The 23457-nt window shown below is 42.1% G+C and overlaps 2 protein-coding genes across 10 annotated transcripts in view; one reads left to right on the top strand and one right to left on the bottom strand.

Annotated features, from left to right (window-relative positions):
- EML6 (EMAP like 6) overlaps positions 1–10124 on the top strand; it is a 121557-nt gene extending 111433 nt beyond the window's left edge. For 4 of the 5 annotated variants that reach the window (XM_042789660.1, XM_042789658.1, XM_042789659.1 and 1 more), the window contains 7 exons: positions 719–907; positions 2026–2198; positions 2794–2956; positions 3686–3789; positions 4972–5125; positions 5442–5542; positions 7376–10124. In XM_042789660.1, coding sequence (XP_042645594.1) covers positions 719–907; positions 2026–2198; positions 2794–2956; positions 3686–3789; positions 4972–5125; positions 5442–5542; positions 7376–7400 — 909 coding nt within the window. In that variant the 3' untranslated portion in view covers positions 7401–10124. Of the gene's footprint in view, positions 1–718; positions 912–2025; positions 2199–2793; positions 2957–3685; positions 3790–4971; positions 5126–5441; positions 5543–7375 lie in introns of those variants that run through there. The other variant, XM_042789661.1, reaches the window with a different exon arrangement.
- Positions 10125–10157: 33 nt separating this feature from the next.
- RTN4 (reticulon 4) overlaps positions 10158–23457 on the bottom strand; it is a 48541-nt gene continuing 35241 nt past the window's right edge. For all 5 annotated transcript variants that reach the window (XM_042789665.1, XM_042789666.1, XM_042789667.1 and 2 more), the window contains 6 exons: positions 22706–22913; positions 19672–19810; positions 13748–13817; positions 13026–13072; positions 11774–11832; positions 10158–11290 (listed from right to left, as the gene is read on the bottom strand). In XM_042789665.1, coding sequence (XP_042645599.1) covers positions 11248–11290; positions 11774–11832; positions 13026–13072; positions 13748–13817; positions 19672–19810; positions 22706–22913 — 566 coding nt within the window. In that variant the 3' untranslated portion in view covers positions 10158–11247. The remainder of the gene's footprint in view (positions 11291–11773; positions 11833–13025; positions 13073–13747; positions 13818–19671; positions 19811–22705; positions 22914–23457) is intronic.

The raw sequence follows: 23457 nt of genomic DNA, 5'->3' as shown, positions 1-23457 counted from the left end.
AATAGAAATAACGGAGTAATTTGATATGCTAAGGTCACTCTTGCACATGTTTAAATTGTACTTACGAATGTTGTGCAAGGAATGTGTGGTAACGCAGGAGCGAGTGTTACTTCCTGTGATGGGTACCTGTCCAACCAGCACTTCATGAAATGGTCTCTAGTCTCAAGTCTCAGGAATTTGACACCCTCTTTGATAACACCACCACTGAGGAATGTTGTTTTATATTTCTAATCAAGTAGTTGTTAATTAATTCCAAACTATATCTACTTAGGCTTGTTCCAAGTATTTGCCAAGAGAGCTCGTGCGGTTTAGATGATGACAGTATGGCTAGAGTAGACGCAAGGTGCTCTTAAGCAGTCTACCTGAGCCTAAAACTCTGGATTTTCTTATTATTGCCCAAATACTATACTTAGTTACTTCAGAGGTGCAAGAATCATACTTTGCCAACTTGTATGTTGTAAACACTTCGATCTGAATTAAAATCCTTAACGGCAAGCTAGAAATCCACCGCAGTCACTCAGCAGTAACACCAGAACACGATATCAGATCTCAGGATGTGAAAGTGTCAGAGTTTTACTCTCCCGTTTTTCAGATGCTGTGTGAACAAGCAGGATGAGTTATCACAGATATTTCTGCAATACAACAGTATTTTACTGCTATTGGTATATTCTGTCTGTCATACTGGCAACCCATCTCTCTTTTTTTTGGCTACAAACAGGGGAAAATTTTAGTGGGAACAAAAGATGGAGAAATCCTTGAAGTAGGAGAAAAAAATGCTGCTTCAAACTTGTTGATTGACTGTCACATGGAAGGGGAAATCTGGGGCTTAGCAACTCACCCCTCCAAAGACATCTTTATCTCTGCAAGTAATGATGGAACAGCAAGAATCTGGGACCTGTCTGACAAAGTGAGTTTCGCTAAATTTAAAAGTATATGATTAAAAATGATCATTTTATACAACCATGCGTTTTTCCAACTGCACGACGTGCCAGCTACATACGTACCTTTGAGCAGCCGTGTGAAGAGAGCTGAGTTCTGCTTCTGTTTTGGTACGGTTCTTTTTTCTCCTGCTATGTGGCAATGTGGAAGGGTAAGTCCTTGGTGAGGTAGCCTGCTGCTCTTTCCAAAAGCAAGCCATTTGCAGAGAAATGCGGTTACTTAAAAGCACTCGTGCTGATGGAGTGCTTTTTCTTCTGTGTTGCGTATTTTGATCTAAAAGTACAGGCTGGCGTGGATTAAGGAAGCATTTTAATTCCAGGCTGACAGGCTGGGTGACACAGATTGTCCTGTCACTGACTAATACACAGACCCTGACAATAAGCCTGCCTTACTGGCAAGCACGGCCGTCTCGTTTTTAGAGCCTGTCTTTAGAACTGATCATGTTGTGTATGTGTAGTTCAGGATCTTCTTTCTAAGTCAAATTGTGTAACAATGACCATTTTTTGAAATAACAAATCAATAATCCAATTTTAATAAATAACAAAAAGGTTTCTGCTTTTGCTAGCCTACATAAGCCTTTTCAAAAGGCAGTCACCTGAGCTAACAGAGATGATCTTTAATATGGAAGATGAATATAAGTACAATCAGGTAAGTGAAAATGCAAAAGCATTCTAGGAAGTTTTCACATAGCAAATCAAATAGAAAACATCAAATGGAGAAAAATCTACCCTGATGAGCAGTTGCAGAAGCTATCAAAATCACCTTTCAGAAAAAATGGGAAATAGAATTTTCAGCCTGCTCTTCTAAATATCATTCTTTCTGGTGTAAAACTTGAAGTCACCCTGCAACAGGATAGATGCAAACATGAAACTTTCATCTGAATTACATCTTTATTTTGAAGTCTGCTTTGCGACATATGCCTGGTGGGATGTGATTTGTGATGTGAAGCTTCAGATTTATATTTAGAGGAAACTACAGACAATTTGTTTTTAATAAGTGACTTTTATACTTTTTGTTTGGAAGCTTTCCATTTGCTTGGTAGTTTTCTCCAGGGGAGGTATGAGCCTGTTGCTTTTGTTAATACAGAAACTGCTGAACAAAGTGAATCTAGGTCATCCAGCAAGATGTGCTGCATACAGTCCTGATGGTGAAATGGTTGCAATTGGCATGAAGAATGGAGAATTTGTTATTTTACTTGTGAACAGCCTTAAGGTTTGGGGCAAAAAGCGAGACAGGAAGTCTGCAATCCAGGATATCAGGTATGTTGAAATTTCAGTTGAAGCTCTCTGAATACCCAGCCCTTACTCAAGAAAAAGTCCATCAAGTAACAAGTTGACTTCCAGATTTTTTTGTAACATCATCTTTGTTGAAACCTGCATGAAAACACATTTACTGGCTGACTGGTGGCTTTAACTATACCTAGAGCTTGTATTTACATATACCTAAAGCTTATATGCCACACACATTTTTTTCCATGTGATTAATTCAGTTATATTCACTTAAATTTAGCCAGTAATTTGTACACTGTGGAGCTGTGATTATAGGAATTAATATTATAGTACATTTTAAAATAGCAATTCCTGTTGCTTTCTCACAGATGATTACTGTTACTCTGCACGCTGTGCTGTGCACTTCATGCCAGTGCATTAACAACATCAATTAACCACATACAATATCCTCAATCTTCCTCACCTATTAAGCGTCAAGATTTGGCTTGGCTTCAGTCTTGTTATTGATAGGTTTTTCTTGTTTTCCAATAAAACAAATTTGTTCTCTTGTGTTAACATGAGAGGCAAAAGAAAATTTTGCACAGAAACAGTAAATTCTATCCCCGTTCCATTTTTTATTGTCTAGGATCAGCCCAGATAACAGGTTTTTGGCAGTGGGTTCACAAGAACATACAGTAGATTTTTATGATCTCACTCAAGGTACAACCCTAAACCGAATAGGCTACTGCAAAGACATTGCAAGTTTTGTCATACAGATGGATTTTTCTGCAGACAGCAGGTACATTCAGGTAGGTCTCAGACCTGCGTGTGTGTGTACGTATTGTGACTTACCTGTTACCAGACATAATAACGAGATGGAGGTAAGAAAGGGTGAGGCAGGCTTTCCAAAGTTTTCTGAACTTCGGGGTGCCTCTAAATCTTCTGAGGGAGGCCAGCTAACTCAGATTGCCTTCAAGATGTTCTCAAGAGCTCCATTTAAAGTCCCCTTTCTTGCTAAATACTTGGGTCTTCCCCCTGGGTTCTGCATCTCTGGCTGTAGCGATGTAGCTCAGTTCCCTTACAAGATTAATGGTATGCCAAAGGTGAAGCGTTCTCTCATTTCAAGGGAATGGGTACAACACTGAGAATGAAATTGTGGATTATAATCTCAGTATAGAAACAGCCTTCCTCCCTTTCCCTAGGATGGGATGCATAGGATAGCTGAATTAATATGTGAGGTTTCTGTCTGGAATTTTTCTGATTTAGTGAAATTGGGTTGAGATAAACCAGGGAGTATATAAATAAATGGAAATCTGTCAGCTGTGCGGTATGCATATGAACACCTCTATCAGTTATCATCCTGTATCATTGTTATTACTTCTTATTGCATATAATGAATTAGGAAAAAAGAGAAATTTTATCCTAGATGTTTATTTTCTGATAAAACCTGTTGAGACGATTACTGCTGGGTATCTTGTAAAGAGAGAAAATTATGTCTTTATGGCAAAGTCAGTAGTTTTTTCCTTTCCTACCTTCAGGTATCAACGGGTGCCTATAAGCGTCAAGTTCACGAGGTACCACTGGGAAAGCAAATAACAGAACCTGCACTGGTAGAGAAGATCACATGGGCCACGTGGACAAGGTAAAAATGTAAAGACCAGCGTTCTGCCTGATCGGAGACAGGTGTAATACAGAACTCAGCTCAGGAGGCAAGAGCAGGCTGTGTAAGCCAAGTGATTGACTGTCCCCAGGGTTTGGCCAACCTGTGGGAGAGAGCGTACACACTGCCCTGCCCCAAAGCTCTCACTTAGTTTTTCACAGGCGTTTGTAGCTGGTTGGTGTCTCTAGTCGTTACTAGTGTCGTAATACTGAGGGCTGTAACTTATCCCCAGTGGCTTGGTGCCCTTTGTCCCTGGCTTCCCGGCACGGAGGTGCACGGTCCCTCACGTGGCTCTGCACCGCTTCAAGCTTCCCCTTTACTGGCATGCGGGTGTAGGTGCTACCTCACCCCCCACCAGCAAACACAAGCAGCACAGGAGGCATGGAAACACGAGCTGATTGTATTAAGGAAGGAGTTGTGGGTATCATTAAAATATTTACGGACGTGGATTTATATAGGGCCCTCCCAACCCAGTTACAAAACGATGACTGTGCTCTTACTGTAGAAAGTGGAACAGGCCAAAAGCAGATCCAACAGTAAACAGGGGGTGATAATACAGGCAGGTTTGGGGAGAAGGCAGGTGAGAATCCTCATACTCCTACTGCTCTGCTATCAAGCAAGCAAAAATCTGCCCTAAATTACTCATTTCTAAGGACTCTTGGCAGATTGTGGGAGGGGGGCAGACGCATCTGACAGTTAATATGTGGGTAAATGGGAATGATTATAAAGAAACTTAAACTAAGGGAAGAACAGCTATTTTAAGAAGTATTCTATATCCATGCAAGCAACCCTTCATTCAAGAACTTATGGCTAAGGAAACATTGCTGTCAAAAATCCCTGTGGGAGGGTACATGCATGTCCAGAAGGAAAGGGGGAGACCACAGCTGCACAAGCTGCTTGTGTAAAATGATGCGCGTGGTTTCACAGGAGACAAAAACCTCGGGATTAATGGGTGGAGATGGTTTAAGAGGCACACAAAAAATATGCATTCTTGTGATGTTCTCCATAACGAGATCGCGTTCAGTGCAATAATTTAGAGGGAAAAGACTTCAAAGGCAGCAGGTGTTATTAGTGGGCTATGTTGCCTGCCCGTGCTGTGGGAGAGCGTGGTGGCATGCAAATCTTACGGACTAATGCTCTTTTTTTAACTTGGTTTTGGAACAGCATTCTTGGGGACGAAGTCATTGGAATTTGGCCGCGAAATGCAGATAAAGCAGATGTGAACTGTGCGTGTGTGACCCATGCTGGCCTAAATATAGTCACAGGAGATGACTTTGGTCTGGTGAAACTGTTTGATTTCCCATGCACAGAAAAATTTGTAAGTGGGTATTTTATTTTATTCTAAACGGCTAGCTTTCCCCCGTATTCAAACTCCTTAGCAGACGACTGTAAGGCGTCCGAAGGGCGCGCTCCAGCAGGTGATGTGGAGGCAGGTCCCGGGGTGGGTGCAGCAGAGGGACGGTCCCCAGGGGAGCAGCTGGCGGGGGCCAGGGTGGCAGAGGGCACAGAATCAGGCGCTGGGCTGGGGTTCCCGCGGGCACGGCTGGGGACGGGATGGGATCTTCTCTACGCTCACAGGGCGGCTCCGTCACACTGCTGTCCTAACTGCTGAACTTCTGCTCTTCTTCCCCTAGGCCAAACACAAGCGGTATTTCGGGCACTCTGCGCACGTCACCAACATTCGCTTTTCTCATGATGACAAGTACGTTATAAGTACAGGAGGAGATGACTGCAGGTAACCGCTTATTTATTTTTAAGATGATAAAAAACCTCTGTGTGCGTGCCTTTATGCCAAACCCACAGCAATGCCTTTAGCACCTTTCTCAGCCCACTCTGCGTTCGGTGAAGCCTGCTGATGGGTGATGCTTGTAGCTTGTTTTTCTTCCTCGGGAATTGCTTTATGGAGACTTGCAGCTGATTTGCTCCTGCCACCTTGGCGCCGTTCACAAAGTCTGGGCAAAACTGGGCCAAACCTCTTGCCTTTGGGTTTCCTGGTGGCGCCCTGGCTTGCCGTCCTCCTGCGGGAGGGCAGCCGAGGCAGACCGTACCTGCTGCTGCGTGGCCGGCACCGACCCCTGAGGGAGTGGGCGCCAAGAGGAGCCCCGGCTGCTGGCACCGGCACTGCTTGGTGTGTCTGAAGAACATTTAGATCAGACCAAGACAGCTGGTGGGGGTGTCAGTCACACAAAAATAACTGAATAGCTCCTGCCCAGCAAAGGGGAGGACAGGAATTCCGGCTGAACAGAAGGGTAGACGGATTTAGAAAGACATTTCAGATAACTAGGAGGCTTCTCAAAAGGTGCCCTAAGATTGTGTTGGGATGTTTTGGGCTGGGGTATTTTCTTTCCTCCCCCTACCCCAAAAGAAAAAAAAAGATAGCTCGTGTGTGTGTGTGTGTGGGTGTGCACACACGTGTGATTCCTGCTGGAACCCCGTCCACTCCCACTCCCTGCCTATTGGAGCTTCCAGTAGCGCTCAGAGGGGACACTACTGTCAAGCAAAACAAGGAGCAGAAAGGTGAGGAATAAAAACTAAATGTGGTTAAAACACAAACGGTAAGACTTTTTAAACAGCAAAACGTAGAACTTGGAGAAACTGAACAGCAGCGAGGTAGGAAACGAAAGGGCACAAATTCTCACAAGGGCAGGTATCAGGAAGCTACAGTCAGGAACCAGGTATTTATAACCGCTTACTTGGCAGATAAAATAGAAGCCAGAGACTGCAGGATTGAGTCATTTTTGCCAGTGAATGAGACTGCACATCTTTTCTATAAAGCAGAAACCTAAATACTGATGTGTGTTCCCCAATACAAGGCTCCCCTCAGCCTGCAGCATCGAGCTGGGGCTGCAGTCAGTTTGTTCAACACCCTGCAGCCACGTTAACTCTCCTCTCACCGCACAGGATGAGTTGTTCTTCAGATTTAGCATTCAGAGTCTTTTGTGCAATCATGCTGGAAATAAAGGACCACCTTCCACCTCCTCCCACGAATAATTTTTCTTTTTCCACTCTGGGAGAGGGGGAAAAAAAAGGGAGAGGGGGGACAGAAAGGAAGCTTTTTTCTTTGAAAATGGGGCTGCACAGTGGGAGGGCAGGAAGCTCTGTCAGATCAGAAAACGGCTGCAGGAACAAAGGCTGCTTTTACCTCAGTTCTCACCCTGCAGGCTGGAAGTTACATAAGCTCAGAAAAGCTTATCAGCTGCCTTGATTTTGACAATATAGTTGTGACGAGGATTTCTTAAGTCAAACTGTAACTGTACAGAATAAAATAATAGCTTTTCCAACCTCCAGGCCATCACTAAAACACATACACACACACACACACACACACACACTGCTTTGCTTAGTGACAGTGCTTCAATTCTCTCCCCAGAAGAGGAAGCGTGTTTGGGGGCTGGGGTTTATTGAGTAACTTCAGGGCTAAATGTTGCTTTACCTGGCACCCTGCTGGGAAATCTACATTTGTAGTCAGGGCTGTATTTCACGCAGCTGGTCTCTGGGTAGGACAGGCTGAAGGTTGTCACTGAGTTGCTCAGAAAAATAACCCTGGTCTCAATTAATTTCTTTGTAGTGTGTTTGTATGGCGCTGTCTCTGAAATGAGACTCTTCCTGCTGGTTACTGCCACCACCAAGTGACTGCTCTGGCCTGGACAGCCATGAATGCCTCTACCCCTTCGGCTGCTGTAATTTCCATACAATGCTGCATGGATTACACATTTTTCAGATTATTCATACGAATTTACTGAACAGGAATGTGAGCTTGCATTTGAAAGGCCAATATCCTTGAGAAGGAAGCTGAAGTTTGAAAGGGAATCCTTTTGTAACCTGGGTAGGCCAAAGTGATGAACAGTTCACTCACGAAGCTGCTTTTGCCTAATACTGTGCTATTCAAACTATGTCTGAAAAAAAGGAGCATGCTGAGAAAATGCTGGGCCCTTTAAATTTGCATAATTTCAAAATTTATGGTTTAGACATTTGTTCAAGGAAGTAGGTGTTTTCAGAACACCTGTGTAAAAAATTTGGTGCACTGAGTAAAACTGCAAGCTTTTAGCGAGCATGCTGGGGTTCACGCTTCAGCTTTCAGTAATCGAAGGAACAAAGTATCATTTTTTTAAGTCCGTTTTATTTTTAAACATATATATTTGGCAAAATTTTCTATCCATGAAGTGCCTTTGAGTAATTTTCTAGTAGTATGGGCTACAGTCTTGCCTCCCACCAATTGCTTTCAACATACGGTGCTATAACTTTCACACAGAGGAGGGCTAACCATTAACACCTTTTCCAGCTGTGTACTTACATTATCCCTGTTTTCTGCTTTGGTTTTTAATACCTTCACAAGTGAGTTCCAAAATGTTTCCGACAGCAAGAAGCTATGTGCTGTTCTAAGGACAAATCCCTGAAGGCATTACACCTCTTGATAAGCTGTTCACAATTGGGTCGTGACGGTAGCTCGACTGCAGCCAGAATTTGAAGCGTAACTCAAACGGTGAGTAGAGGGGGCGAGAGAGAGGTTAAAGACATTTTAACACAAATATTGAAGAAGTTGTTCCCTGAGTGTTCCTGCAGGCTCCCTGGTTGTGGGAAGATGTGCTTTATGGGTAATGACTTTCCCGAGGCCGTGGCCATCGAGTACAGTTAAGAAGTGGGTTGAAAGCCTCCAAGAATCCCCATTTTCTGCCCGCTCCAGAGGGGCTTCCTGGGGCCATCTGAAGGCACGCCCATGCCTCACTGGTACAGCACAGCATGAAACACTGATACCAGAGAATTTACCTGTCCTCAAGAAAATCATCATCTTTGCTAAACACAGGCTCCTCTCCCTGACATGGTTCTCATGCAGCCCCTGCAGCTGCGACGGGGCCGGGGGAGCAGCAGGGGGGAAGGAGAGGTGCCTCCCCTGGGAAGTGGAGACCACCAGGAGATGTTCACAAAAGGCAAGTAAAGCTGTTCAACATGGGCTAACAAACACTTTGTCAAAACCAAAAAACTACAGGGACAGTGGAATTGGAGAAAGAAAAGTAAGTTCATCTTTTTCCAGTGAAACTGTCTAGAAAGGAACAGAAAATGTGGGCAAATCAAAACAAAAGATTTTTGACATTTCCAGCATGGAACAACATCCACATTGTGAAATTACCTTTCTTTTAAAAAGATGGATTCTGTTAATCAAAAGAAACAAAGGCCAAAATGAAACATTTAGACTCATGTTTAGTCTTTGAAAATAGATGTTAATTAGTGCTTTAGTCCCAGTTCAGGAAAATACAATTTTGAACTGTGGAAACTTCCTGCCAGTCCACTTCTGATGGCCACTGTGTAACAAGGTAGCTGTGAGATGCAACCAATATCCAGTTACAGGGGTGGATCAATGTACATTTAACACACAGAAGTGCTTCAGCAACCTCAAAGAATCACCTTTTTTTAAAATGGAATTTATTAATGCCTTATATTACTATACAGAAGATGAGTTTGTCAGATACACAATAAGAGTCCCTATGCAGTCTTTTTTTTTTTTTAAAGAAACTTTCTTGATCAAATGATGTAATCATGTTAGGTGGTGATGTCAGTGAGCACCTTCTTTGCTTATGTTGTAATAATGTTTGCCTTCTTTCACATTGATTGTATCCCAATTCAAACCAGTTGTGTGGCAGAATGAATTAATCAATGGTGATGTGAAAAATATCTTAAAGCAATAGTGTCTGTCAGGAAAACACTTAAAATTTGTATGTTTATATGGTTTGGCTTTATGTATAAAATGTTCAGAAGTAATGATGTATTATACTGTAAACTAAAATATTAGTGCATGAATTTATTTTTCAAGGGTGAAGATGCCATTAATTTAAAATCTGTGTCTCAAATAAATTTGGATACAAGTTTTCAATGCCAAGCTCTTAACTCAGAGTCACCAAGTTGATCTGAAAAGATTACTGGGACTTGCTTTACAATTTCCTTCAAACTAGAGTACGGCATCATACATTATTGTCTCAAAGCTAAAACAAACCAAGGCTCTTCACTTGGTTTAGCAGAACCTAAAATTTCATCATCTTCCACAATTTTCAGTAACCAACTCACAACACTTGCGTGGTGTCTGCCAGTGTCCCCCCGTGCCACAGCGGTGTCAGGCCCCGGGGCCCCAGGGGCAGCTCCTGGGACGCTGCTCCGCCCCTGCAGCGGAACACACGGCCTCCCAGGGCCCAGAGGAACAGGAAAGGTAGCATGAAAAATCCACCTACTCACACCGCTCTACAGCTGACAGACAAACTATTTCCACCACCATGTACAATGGATATTTAATCACGATCAACTTAAACAAAATAAACACAAATATATTAAGCTTGCCTCAAGAAAGCAAAATACCGATATTATTTTAAGTCTATAAGCTTTATTGATACTTGGGGTTTTGGTGTTGTTTGGGTTTTTGTTGGTTTGGTTTTTTTTTTTTTTGCTTTTTTGTGGGGGTTTTTTGGTTTTTTTTGTTGTTTTTTTTTTTTTTTTTTTTTTTTTACACATTTCACAATGCATTCCACAGACTTAGTTCAATACAGCTTAAACTGCAAGTATATAAATTTCCACTTATCATTTCTTGCATAACAAGGGTTTAAGTTTCCAAACACCATTTGCAGCATTAGATATTCGGTCCACAGATTATCAGAGTTTGAGAGACTGTAGAATTATTTGCTCAAAATCAACTACTGTACATTTGTGTAACAAAGTGTATGCTGTAATTTTCTTTTAATATATGTGGAGGTTCCTTTGTTCGTTTCTCTTTTGTTTTTTAAAGAGATGCTAGTGTTTACAGAGACATTTTAGTTTTTCAAGCTTGTGTGCTATGGAGCTAGTCCTGGAATCAGTCAATTCTCTGAAGTATGAAGCACTGTGGAGCAGCTGAAAGATCTAAGCTTTGTGAAACACATATATATATATATATATTGGCAATTGATAAAACAATAAAATCACAATACAGCTATACTCATACCAAAAAGGCAAGATTTTTCAAAACTTGCTAAAATGGTATATTCTTCTAAAACATCTCATTTTAGAAAATCTGCATCAATCTACACAGACCATACACAGTGCACAAACTGGGAAGTGTTATCCTCCGCGCCACCTGCACTACCTCTTCTGGAACGCAGCAGGGACTACCTCTGGTCAAGCAAAATGTACAGCTTCCTCAAATCTTTTGTATTAGCCAGTGCTGCACACAGGATAAAGAAAGATGATTAGTTTTAGATCCATACATAGCAGCTTACAATACTTAAGATGATGAAACACATGGCAGTCAAAACAGTTATTTTTCCTCAAACACTGCGTTGCTAAAAAATAAAGATCTGTGAAATTGCACTGCAATGTCAAGGGTTTTGTTATTCCCTGACCCTCCCCATGTAAATCCAAATGAGTATTTTTTTCCCCCTTAAAAGATGAACTTCCTATCGATAAGTTGCTTCAGGCTTTTTACTCAGTTTTGCGCTTCAACCCAGGGATCTTTGCTTGGATCCTACAAGAGGAACAGGAGAGAAAAAAGAACAGCATTTGAGTAGCAAACACAAAGAAAAAGGCATAAACATAGTCTTAAAAACAGCAACCTATGAAGGTAATTATCACGGCAACATAAAATGATTACACTCAGAAACCAACAAAATTGCTAAATTCCTCTTCATTCACCCCTCAGCTGCAAAGGCTGAGGGCCTCAGGTTTCACTAATGGTTTGAAATACACAGATTTCTATTAGAAATAATAAGGGATTAACTTAACAGCATCAGCAAGAAAGGAGCTGATTTCATAACCGTTCCAAATTTAAACAAAAGACTTTTTCCTCCTCGGAGTAGTGCATGTAAAACATTTGTTGTTATATACAATAGTACCACACACACCAAGAACTGTGAACATTATTTATAAAGTGAAATTAAAAAACAAAAAAAAAAAAAAACCACACCAAACCAACCAACCAAACCAACCCAAAACCCCCACAACTACTCACTTGGCCATAGCATCTTTGACATTTTTGTTCACAAGTCCCAAATAATGGTCAATTTGGGCCTGAAATGGAAGATGAGAGACGTTACTGCCCCGCTCTTAGGAGCTGCTGCCGAGCTGCCCGGGAGGCAGAGCCGCGCCAGACACAGGGGGCCACTGACCCCAGGAAGGGGCTCGGCCATGTCCAGTTCCCAGTTGGCTGCCAGAGCTCCCGCAGCTTCAGCCGCAGCTTGTGCCGGCGTTTGCCTCCGGGAACACGCACAACAGGAGGGAATAGCAGGTAAACACCCAAATAAATTAATTCCCAGCTTCTGCCCGTTCCACTGAATCCATCACTAGCCGTTTCCCCCCTCACCACGAGGCCACTCCCGGAGAAGGGAAAGCTGCATCGGTGGACTGGGCCTGGTAACCAGCTCACGCCTGGGCAGAGCAGCCTGAGGAGCCAGGGCTGAGCCACACAAACTGTCCATCATCTTCCCTCTGGGCTGCAGGGTTTCCTGTCACTGCCGAGTACCTTGTTCTTCCCTAGGAGCTCGGAGAGGAGCCCAGGAGGCTCCGCCATCTGCTCCATGCCCTTTTTCCTCCCTTTCCAAGTCCCAGGCTGGCCTCCATGAGCAGCGTTGTTTTTGAAAGAGGAGAAGGAATTACTAAGCCAGAGCTGGCTTCCCCCATCCTGTGCCTTGACCTGCTGAAGACAGTCCCTGCTCAAGCTCAGCTATAATTTAATCGTACACATTTTATTTTGGCTCCTTCTTACCTTTTTTACATTAACTTCTCCACAGGAGAAGCACCAGACTGTGCCGACCATTTCCCCCCCTCCCATTTCTGCCAGGGCTACAAATTCCCCAGGGCTTCAGGACACGAATCCTGAATATCAGCTCCAAATAAGTTTCTTCAGAAATTGTTTTAAAAGCACATCAGGATTAAGGCACCGTGCCTACTGCTGCTTTAGTCCTGACCGAACCTGGATCAGGAGAGAAGGCCTCCCGGTTCATCAGGCCTTTTTCGTAACTGTTCTCTGGGGAAGCCTTCCGACTCTTCCACCAGAAAGGAGGAGGGGAAAAGCACACACAGTCTGGACATCAACGGGAGCTTGATTTTCTTGGCCCTGGTACTGACTCCTGGTAAAAGGCCTGTCTTTTAAAGGCTCTGAAGATTTTAGAAGATTTAAATGATTTTTCATTTTATTCGCTAGTGGTTTTGCTTCAAGAGAGCTAGTTTCACGGAGCATTTCATGAATCATATTAAGCACTCACCTGATGTCTCTCATAAATAACAGGAACACTGAAGAGCGAAATCAAAGCTGGAAAAGAACACATCAGAGGTATACATATTGACAAAAGGGATGGTGTTCAGGTAAAATAACAATTTCCACGTCTTGGAATTTCTTTCAAAAAGGTACAAGAAAAAGAAATAACTAAGCCACATACAGAGGCTGTTGGCCAGTAATTTAAATAATCCCTATTAAGGAGAAGCTGGGCTCCTCTCCAGGTCTCATTAACAGTACAGTAAGTCTGGTCACAGTTCACATTTTCACTGTGGGTTATACAATGTCTTCCAAAAGGATGCTTAGGCTTCTGCCAGCGTTGGGCAGTCTCTGACACCTGAAGCCACCCTGCTCTGGGATGTAAGAAATAAAACTATCTGCAGTGGGAAACGGCCAGAGCTACTTCTGTACCTCCCCCAAAGTCACAACACAGTGATGATACTCAAGTCAGGCTAACCCTGACAGGGACAAGCACAGCAGAATGTGCTTTTAAATGATACAGTGTCTGGAAAATGTGGATTTCAACTATGCAATTCAAAATGATTTGTTCTGCAGTGTTAGCAACGTCCTAGAAAAAGGAGGCACAGCTGTAACATCTTGCTACACTCTCAAGAACACAGCAATAAGCCTCACAGTATCCAGCAGAGATCAGTGCTTTTCCAGGGTTATTATTTATGTCAGGTACAAATTAACACAATTTAAAACACTTACCCAGAATCAGTAATGTCAGGCCATTAAACAAGGCACCAACATAAGTGAATACCCACATCAACACTGCGAACTAAAAAGGAAAAAAAACAGCGTGTCAGTCCACAGTCTGTCTTACCAGCACAGTCTAGTTTGAGCAGTGAGAGAACTTCTCTAAACACACACATAAAACTAGAACACCCCAAACTCCACCCCTGTACATCTTGTGTAATCATAGATGAGTGACAAGATGGCTGAAAGTTCAGTAATGGGACACGTGGCCTCTCGCGCCTAGGCCGTCGGGCTGAATTCAGCAGTGACCAAAAGCTGTCAGTCAGCACTCGGTGGCTCCTCAATGCCCTCTGCATTTTTACAGCACTTCCAATCCCGCATTTAATAACGGTGGGTAAACGTAGTTCCTACCTCCCACCCTTCAAAGAGATGGAACAAGATGGGCAGGTGAGAGGTTAAAGGGCCCACATGGCACTCGGCGACAGGGCCGGGAAGCGGGCACGTCATTTGTCTGGGTGGTGGCACAGCAGCCAACATACGAGCGCATCCACGTTGAGGTTGCAGCGCAAACGGCAGCACCGAACTATCAGTGTCACGCGTTTGTTCAGCAAACGTCTCAATGAACTGCTGCCTAGGCTAGGCACGGGTTTCTGTCACACCAGGGGAAAAACCTGTCTGGAAGGTAATGTGGAACCGTTGGCTTAATTGACTTTTTTGCTCTTAGAAAAACATAGGAGCTTTGGATACTGAAAAATTCAGGAGAGAGAAGAATCAACAGTGCCATAAAATGGAAGCTGGCTCTAAGTCAGAGACAAATTCAGAAGCAAAGACATCCTCCTGTTAGCACAGAGCTAAACCCCTACGCTGTTATAATTTCTGGCTTCATAACCCAGCCCCTAACTCATCCCCAGACAACATTCCCCAATCCCCTCGCTGATGGCCCTCGTGCAGCCCCCCCCACCATCGCGCCCGGACGGAGATCTGCAGGAGCTCCAGGCCCTCCGCCTTCTGCCAGGTGGAGAGTGTCCTGAGCACACCTCTGACCTATTCTGGGGTGGGAGGGGGCCGAAGGCTGCCAGCTCTATTTCTGTGTAGGATTCCTCTCCGAGGAAAACCAGCCCATTTCTTCTAATGTTGCACAGCCCATAAGGAACTGAGCTGAAGCCAGGATCTGGGTGTCTGACATAGTGGATTTACCAGTGCTTATTTCTTGCTAAGCACTGAATTACGTTTTGCGTTGTGGGGAGCACACAGATGAGACCCCCAGTCCTTCAATTGACTCAGCACATCTGGTTATTTCCTGCGCAAGACACTGCACAACACCGAGCAGCCTGCCAGACACAGTGAGGAGGTCACTGCTGGCACAGGGAGAGAAGATCTGGGCACTGTTACTAAGCAGAGGTGAAGCACTCTGATAGGAGATACAGGCAAGGAAAAAATGGGTAACAAAGCACTGGAAAGAAAAAAAAAAAATGCATTTTGGACTGTGGGTGTGGACAAGGATCTAGCCTGCAGCCAAGTTTATTCAGAAGTTGTGTCCAAACATCCATTTTTAGCTTATAAGATGCAAAGTAGCCAAACCAAACAAAATCTACAGCCAACAGTAAGGGCATTACAATCAATACAAGTTCAATTGCATGACCCCTGTAGTGAAATGAAGTTTGCTTCAAGAGCTTAATTCAAAGCAGCTGAACCCATTCAAAATTCAGTAGGACTAACCTCAAATGATGCAGTTGTTCATCTGTCAGTTCTTTCTAGATGTGACACAAGCAGCACTAGGGGCACAACGTTAACCCTCAGACAAGGCTGCAATGTTACCGTCAACTGCATTCCCACTGAAGGATTTTGGCAGGTTTATCAAGAAAAATAAAGCACATTTCTCTGAACTCCCTCATGTTTCATTCAAACCTTGGCCCAGTTCTGCTCTCTGCAATGCCAGGGTGAGAGCTGGCTGCCAGCCTCTTTGCACAAGACATTTTAACAGAGCAAACACTTTCCTTTCCAAGCAAGTCTGTACATGCAGCACATCCCCCTCCCTCAGCGAAGGGGGGAAAGTCAACAACTTTTACTACAGCAAAAAGCCCCCAAGTTAGTGATCATTCAGAATTATCTCTTGCAGGCTGTGCATTCAGTAAGCTACATGTGCTAGCTTCAAGCGCACTCTGCAAAGCCTCGACAGCCATCCAAGATCTCTGCAGGAGCACAAGTACTGAAGCTAAGCACCACTCCGGTCAGGTGAGCACCTTGTCATATTGCTGAAGACTATGACCAAGTCAAAAAATGTAGGTTTATGTAAGCAGAGTGGTAAGAGATATGAATCAATCCCGAAGTCCAACAATCATCAGAACTTTCCAATCCTATTTAGTGAGCATTACATTTATGGCCCAAGAAAGAATAAAAATCTGGGAGTTAACATCTGACTGACCCAGGCTTTGCTTCTCCAAAAGTCTGCCCTGAGCAGCATCAGGGTCTAACAACTAACTGCACTGCCTGTGCAATTTTTAATCCACTTTTTCGTACCAGTCAGGAGAGGGAACCACTGAGCCCAGTGAGACCACTCCCCTCTCTCTACTGCACCATCAGGGCCACCTATTGTAAAAGCTGGGGCTACCAAAGCAAATGAGGTTCAGCAAAAACCTCAGCACTCCCCCTCCCACAACTCCTTCCCTCTTCACACACTTCTGGCAGTTAAAACAACACTCCCGGGATTAAATGGAGTTGATCTCAATCCCACATTTCATACTGGTCTCTATTTTTGTATTAGTGTCTATTTTTTTTTTTTTTTTTTTTTTGCTTAGAAATGAAACAAACTCAGAGAATCTTACACATGCAAAAAGCTTTACCTGAAACACACCTATGCACTTAAAGCTCTTAAGATTTGGGGAAAAAAAAAAAAAAAAAAAAAAAAAAAAAAAGGCAGAAAGCCGCCTGGGCTTGACCTACAAAGATAATATTGCTCTTCCCGCACACTAAGGGCGGAAGGAAAGCACAGTGCCTGAGCTCAGCCTGAACCTTACAATGATACGTAAACCAGTACAAAGAAGCCCCGGTATATCTGATGGGCTGAATCAAGTTTTTGCCTACCTCATGGCAATGATTAATGACTCCCCAGTACCCAAAGCACACCGCAATTTAATGGCAAATCCCGATATGCCCATCTATCCATTTCTTTACTATAAAATAGTTCAAATACAGCAGAGAGCTCTGTTTCTCTAGACATCAGTTGAGCAATGACAAATGGCAAGCAACTGTGCCCCAGTGTCAGGGCAGCTGCCATCGGCAGCTGGGGGTGAAGCACTACATCGCTGTTTATCAGGACAAAGTGCAGTTCCTCCCGGGACTCTCTGGCAAGGGCTCCTTTGGAATTACTCCTAAAGAGCTGTGAGGAACTTCTTGCGCTGCATAAATATTTAGAATCCATTTTAAGACTTCCATGACTGAAGCATTGTTTAATAAAAACCAAAAACATCTTAACAAGACAGATTTTACAGCCAGATCTATTACACACAATAAACTGACCTTCAGACATTTTCTACATTAAAGCTCTGTAACTTTAATTATACACAAACATGCTGTTTCCTATAGTGAAGATGTTTAAACTACATGAGCCAAGATTTTTTTTTTTTTCTAAACCAGGGCCATTATATTACATAAGACCCCAGTACCTTAATGTTCTGCCTCACGAACAAACTCTTCAAAATCAGTAACTTGTGCTTGTAAACTGTCCTGACATTCACTGGTTTCGTATAAGGGTTGCTTCCAACTACCATGAATTAGACTAATTAACCTACATAAATCATTCTAATTGCCAAAAGAATGGGGAAATGAATTAGTTCAGCTGAATAAACACATCTTTCCTATATACCATAGTATCTGAAAAGTGATTAGAGTTCCTTGAATACATTCTGACTCGAATTAATTCTAATTCTAACATAATTTCTCTGAAAGGCCTAATTTCTAAAACAGTGTTAACTCAAACAGCAGGTGGCTGTTCACTGCTTCCTTTTCCTTTACTGAAAGGGATTGTGATCTCCAAACAAATGGTGTGGAAATTCTTATAATTCAAGTGAAGGAACGTATCACAAAGGGCTTAATTATTAAAGAAATACAACTGACCTTGTGACTACAGGTTTTTCTATGATGTTGTTTAATCAGATCCAAACAGGACTTAAGCAAAATAATTTTTCCTTGAACATAAAAACTCAATGCCCTTAAAAAACACAATAAACAAATAATATGTTCCTTTCCTTCCTCACACACCAATTTTAAGTCAGCAAAATACAATGCTAGCCATGTTAACAGTAATTCTTTTGGTCAAGGCTGTGGCCTTAAGATGCTGCAGAGACGAATCTGAAGTACTCAGTCACTTAAGAAGCTGTGTCATGTCTTGCCTTCATGCTTACAGACCAAACCGATGGGCAGTCATGAAAGGATTTAGCCATCAAAATGCAATCCCTGTGTGGAAACACTGGCAAGGCACAGACAATAACTGTCCTATTTAAGTCATTCTGCGGTAAAATAATTGCAGCAGTATCAATCGTGTCCAGAAAAATGACCAGAAAATAAGAATGTACAGCCACCTCATAAAAAACCCTCTTACTGCACAACCCTTTAGAAGCAGGAAGATGATTACACAAAACCAGGCTAATAGCCCATCTTCTCTTTCCCTTCTGAGAAAATTAATCTTCACCACAAGCAGCAGAGCCCAGGTAATAACCCTTATAACCTTTCATGCCTCCTGAGGGAAAGGACTCTTACTGCAGGTGTTTAAGTTTGAACATAATGAAAAACTGGATCTTACCCAGAGTTTCTAGATCCTGAGAGCTGCCTCTGATTTCTATTCCACAAACATCAGACTTTTACAGCCTTCCTATTTTCTTCCAAGTTTCACTACAAAGCCCTTCCCCCAACCCCACAACAACTCAAAGGACTTTACAAAGCACTAAGTAAGGGATTTACTGGAGGATAAATGCAACTTTATTTCAAGAAGATTAAGCAAACTGAAAAGGGAATGGACAACACATTGTACTCAGTAAAGGAAACAAAGGTGATTAGCTTGAAAGGAGAAAATATCAGTCTCACAGAACAAAACAAGGGCTTTCAGCCAACTCCTTTTGTTTTTTAAAATTATTATTCTTCACTGCCAGTTTTGCTCCGCAACCTTCGATAAATCCCATTATATACTACTAGAACATATTCAAGGTACCTGTTAGGCAGTATTGCACACTTCAGGTAGAGTAACTTGCAAAGCCCTTTTCAGTAATTCGCATCATTAAAACAAGCAGCTATTCCCACCCAAATCCTGGAACTGAAACAAGCGTCCACCCTCCAGTAAAACAAGGGCATCGCTCAGTCCCCACTCTTACAGAAAAACAGGGGACACACAACTCCTGCTGTTTAAGGCAAGTAACTGTGCACTAACCACTTGCTTGTCCCACACAGAAACAAACAGGGAAACAAAACGAGACTCTATCAGTCTAGCCCAAACCACAGATTTTTCAGGAGGGACCGATATATGTCAGTGACACATACTGAATGCACATATTGGAGCAGTGTCTTGTTTTCTTAAGAGGTTTCTGCTGTTAAGCACCAGTGAGGAGGTGTCACAGCTGAACTACATGCAGCCAGAGCTTATTTCAGTTTTCCATTCATTTTTATTATACTGTCAAAATAAAGTACAGATAAAGGTATCTACTCTATTACTGCACACAGCACTTTAAATTCAGCTCAGTGTGGCTAACAGAAAGCTATACTTCTAGAAAAACAAAAAGTCTTATTACTTCCAACAGGCAAAACAAACCTCATTATTTACATAAACAGAGCCAAAGATGCTATTGTTCATTCATGTTTATAAGGACTAGAGGGTTTTGCTAACCTAGGTCAGCAAGGAATCTATTTACACAAGGCTGCTGTACCTAAAGCTGAAGTACACTTACCTTCAGAGAATCAACTAAGTCATCGACTAGGAAGAGACGTCTCAGCTCTTTGACTGTGCCATTAATGTGACCAAGCACAACATTACTGTATTTCTGAATAAGCTCTTCAGACACAGCCACATCAGACTCCAAGTAAGCCCTGCAAGAAAGAAGATCTTATGAAACTTTAAGGGTACTGTGAAACAGCTGTATCAACGTATGTTATCCATACACAGTATCAACATGCATTCTTTTTATGTTATAAAGAAAAAACCTCACAGTGTGAAGAATGCTAAAAGGATAGAACAGAACTAACTTATTCTTAGAAGGTAAAAGTGAACCTTAAAAACACCCCCATGAGCTCTTGGAAGGAAAGGAAGAAAAAAAATGTTTCTTTCTTACTGCTATGCTGTGCTAGTGCATTTATCAAGTCACACAGAGTCTTACCTGGACAAGGCAAACAAAGGTGTGCTGGCTAACATCTACATGTGAACAGAGGAGGCTGGTGAGTGGCCAGAACAGCGTCCAGCACCACTGACCCATGTGCTGCTTGGTCTGTGAAGCCTCTTCCTACCCCCCTCAGCATATGCTGCACTCTAGTATGATGATAAAGCCAACGTATTCAAAAAGAATGAGAGACAGACAGGCTGTAGGGGATAGGGGGGTGTTATTCTCAGATTTTGCTATTGTATTAGGCAGCCTAATATTCTACCATACTTGAGGTTCCTTCATTTCTCAAACAGAAAAAAATCCTACAAAAGCAACATACCCATTCATACTGCTGGAAGACACTTCTGAAGTTATCATCAAGCTCTAAGCACACACACTAAGGCATGGTAAAATGAATAAGTTTATCAGTTGTTAAGAAAATTTCTTACAGTTAGTGATAGGAGTTCTTTTAAAAGAAAGATATAAGCTCCTATCTGGTTACGTGTTCCGTTCACTACACTGCAACTTTTATCTATAGTTGCAGTGGCTATGGCAATTTAGAGTCTTAATAGAGAATAATTTATTTCTCTCATTTGCAAGTTGGAGGGAGAAGCAGCAATGCAGCACATCTCTAACATGGCACTCACTTTACAGTTACTACAGTTATTAAACTTCCACTTTCATTTAGGGGAAGATTCTGCTTTGGGGTGATTTAAAACAAAAAACCAAACAAACCAAACAAACAAACAAACAAACAAAAAAAAAACAACAAACCAAAACCACCAAACAAAACCAAAACCAAAAATTCACTGTGCAGGCTCCCATGTATGTCATTTAAGGCAAAGCTAATAATGGCCTTGCAGCAAGTCCAAAACAAATCAAAGTGTTTTAAACAGTAACTACAGAGTGTGGCCATTTTAAGGCTACATTCTGCTATCCACACTTGGCTTGAATCCGCACACCCTTCTCAACTCATCAGCAAGATATTCAGTACCTGATTCAAACATTAATTTCATGGATGTGCTCTTTACTGTCAACCCAAATTAAAGTAAAAATACCCTTCTTGGAGTACAAGGTATACAGATAACAAGTAAGCAACTAGGTATGTTGCACAAGAATGTCTGGAAGCTTCTTGTGAATATCTGTGTTTTAAGAAATAAACTGCAGAAAGAGCACAGGTAGAACACGTTTTGCTCATTCTTGATGAGAAAGAACTTCACTGGTAAACTTGGAAATGCTGTGTGGATACTGAATAACACTACTGGGTAGACAGAGCAAAGAGAATTTCAGCTGGGAATTCTTTACACTAACGAAGGTGAATAAGGAGGGCCATACAAGGCCTTAATGGTTAAAAAACCCCCAAGCTAAGTTTACAAACGATACATATTTCATACTGCTATACTGAATTTTGTTGCCAATTGTTCAGATGTATTTTTTTATATTGAATCTAAGCTTGAAAGCAAATACTCCTCTTTTTTTCCCCAGAGTTTTGTTCTATGGTTGTTTTAGGCACAAATTGGCTTCCACTGGGTATGTAAGGCAGTATACATAGTCAGGGAGAGATGGAGGTAAACCCAAGAAAACATTTTACTTCTTGCTGAAGATAAGAGCAAGACAATGAGAATACTTGGAAACACTACAAAATTAGTAAGAGAGCTGTAAATAGGAGGGCAAGCAGGAGTTTCTTAAAGGTGCAAGGGAAGCTGAGATTGAAACATTTCATTGGTTAATAAAAAGGAGAAGCAAGTCGGAGCAGTGGAGGACAGGGCTGGCATGGAAGCATGCACTCTAACACAGGAATAAGTTCTTACTTCTCTTACAATGCAGCTTTGTAACAATGGGCATCACTGTGCTCCACACAGGAAAGGATGAATACCATGGATACCGCATTCCCACACAACAGGGAAATGCACACATGGTACGCCCCAAGGACTTAGCTCATCACTTGAGGCAAAGAGCTCACAGGTCCTCTTTGAGAACCTAATTTAATGATACAGCTCCTCAAGTCTTAGTATTCAGAATCCAAGTTTATGGATTTCTGATCTGGACAGGCTGCAAATGAACCTAGATTCTGCTGACGACAAGGCAGCCTCATGTGTGGAGAGCACAGCTATGATGCTACATACTAAACCACAAATTTTAAGAGTATTTAAAAAAAAAAAAAAAAACAAACGTTCCAAAAAGATAAAAGTATCCCCTGCTACATTTATTTTTAATTTTGCTAAATATATTGCATTGCAAGCCCTGCATCTCCAGGATATTCTTCAAATTTTGTAAATCATCTGCCTGGTTCACATTCTGAAGACTATACCATTCTAAAAATGCACGTCCTACTCCATTAGAGTGAAGTATTTAATTTTTTTAAAATGTAACTTAAGATACTCTAGAATTCCCCAGGGAAATCCCCTGTATCAAGTGCTCAGTTCATTTTCTTTACCACTGTATGTCTACTGAGGAGAACTGAAAGAGCAACAGTCATAGGCTGCGTAACAGATTTGTCAGTACAGGGACTATTTGCATTATTTTGCAACATATTACAGCAAATGTCATCTACTGCTTCTAACAGCATCGATCCTGCTGTATCCCAAAACCGCATACTTTTTCTTAATTAAAAGAAAAATCTCACCTAAATGGGTGGCCTTCATCAGACTTTTGGATTGCCTGGATAACTCCCTTGTATATCCTAAAGCTGATGGTCACAGAAAGCAGGGCCAAGGCAATGTAAGCTGTCACACTCACGATGCTGAACACTGTTAATGAAAGCAGCAGGAACAAGCTGGCACCAAACACCACTCCTGTCTTCTTAATGTCTCGCCAGTAAAGGAGGTCAACAACTAAAATTTAAAAAAAGGTAAGAAATTAGAACATGATACCTTTCGCATCCATAAAATAACAGCAAAACATGATTCACTTGACTGCTGAAACAGTCATGAAGAACAGAACTTGCGATTTCACTGACAAACCGGAGCTGAAATTACCATTAGAAATAGGTTATTTTATCACTGACTCTGCATTGGATTTCAGATTACTGGGATTATTGTTACTGGGATTACCTCAAATGTAATTGCTAAAATTTAAGAACAATTCTGCCCTTAAACAATGTCAGAATTAATCTCTTCAACCGTGGTGCTGCGTTCTGCACCAGAGCCACAGCAGTTTGTGCTTCATTTCATTTGATTTTTGTGCACTTTGTGGAGGTCAGTCACTGAAGAGATGGATTCTAATTCCCTGCTGGGACAAGTGACAAGACACTAACAGGTCCCTAAACCATTCTATGTTTGCAAGTCTGATAGAGGCAAAGGCACTGCTCAAGACTCATTAACAGTTCATTTTGTTTCCTTTTGACTGAAGACATTCCCATCGAAGTTTATGCTGTTC

This window comes from Tyto alba, unplaced genomic scaffold (genome assembly GCF_018691265.1).
Source record: "Tyto alba isolate M040663 unplaced genomic scaffold, T.alba_DEE_v4.0 Super-Scaffold_16, whole genome shotgun sequence".
Taxonomy (NCBI): domain Eukaryota; kingdom Metazoa; phylum Chordata; class Aves; order Strigiformes; family Tytonidae; genus Tyto; species Tyto alba.
This window is presented reverse-complemented; position numbering and strand designations above follow the sequence as displayed.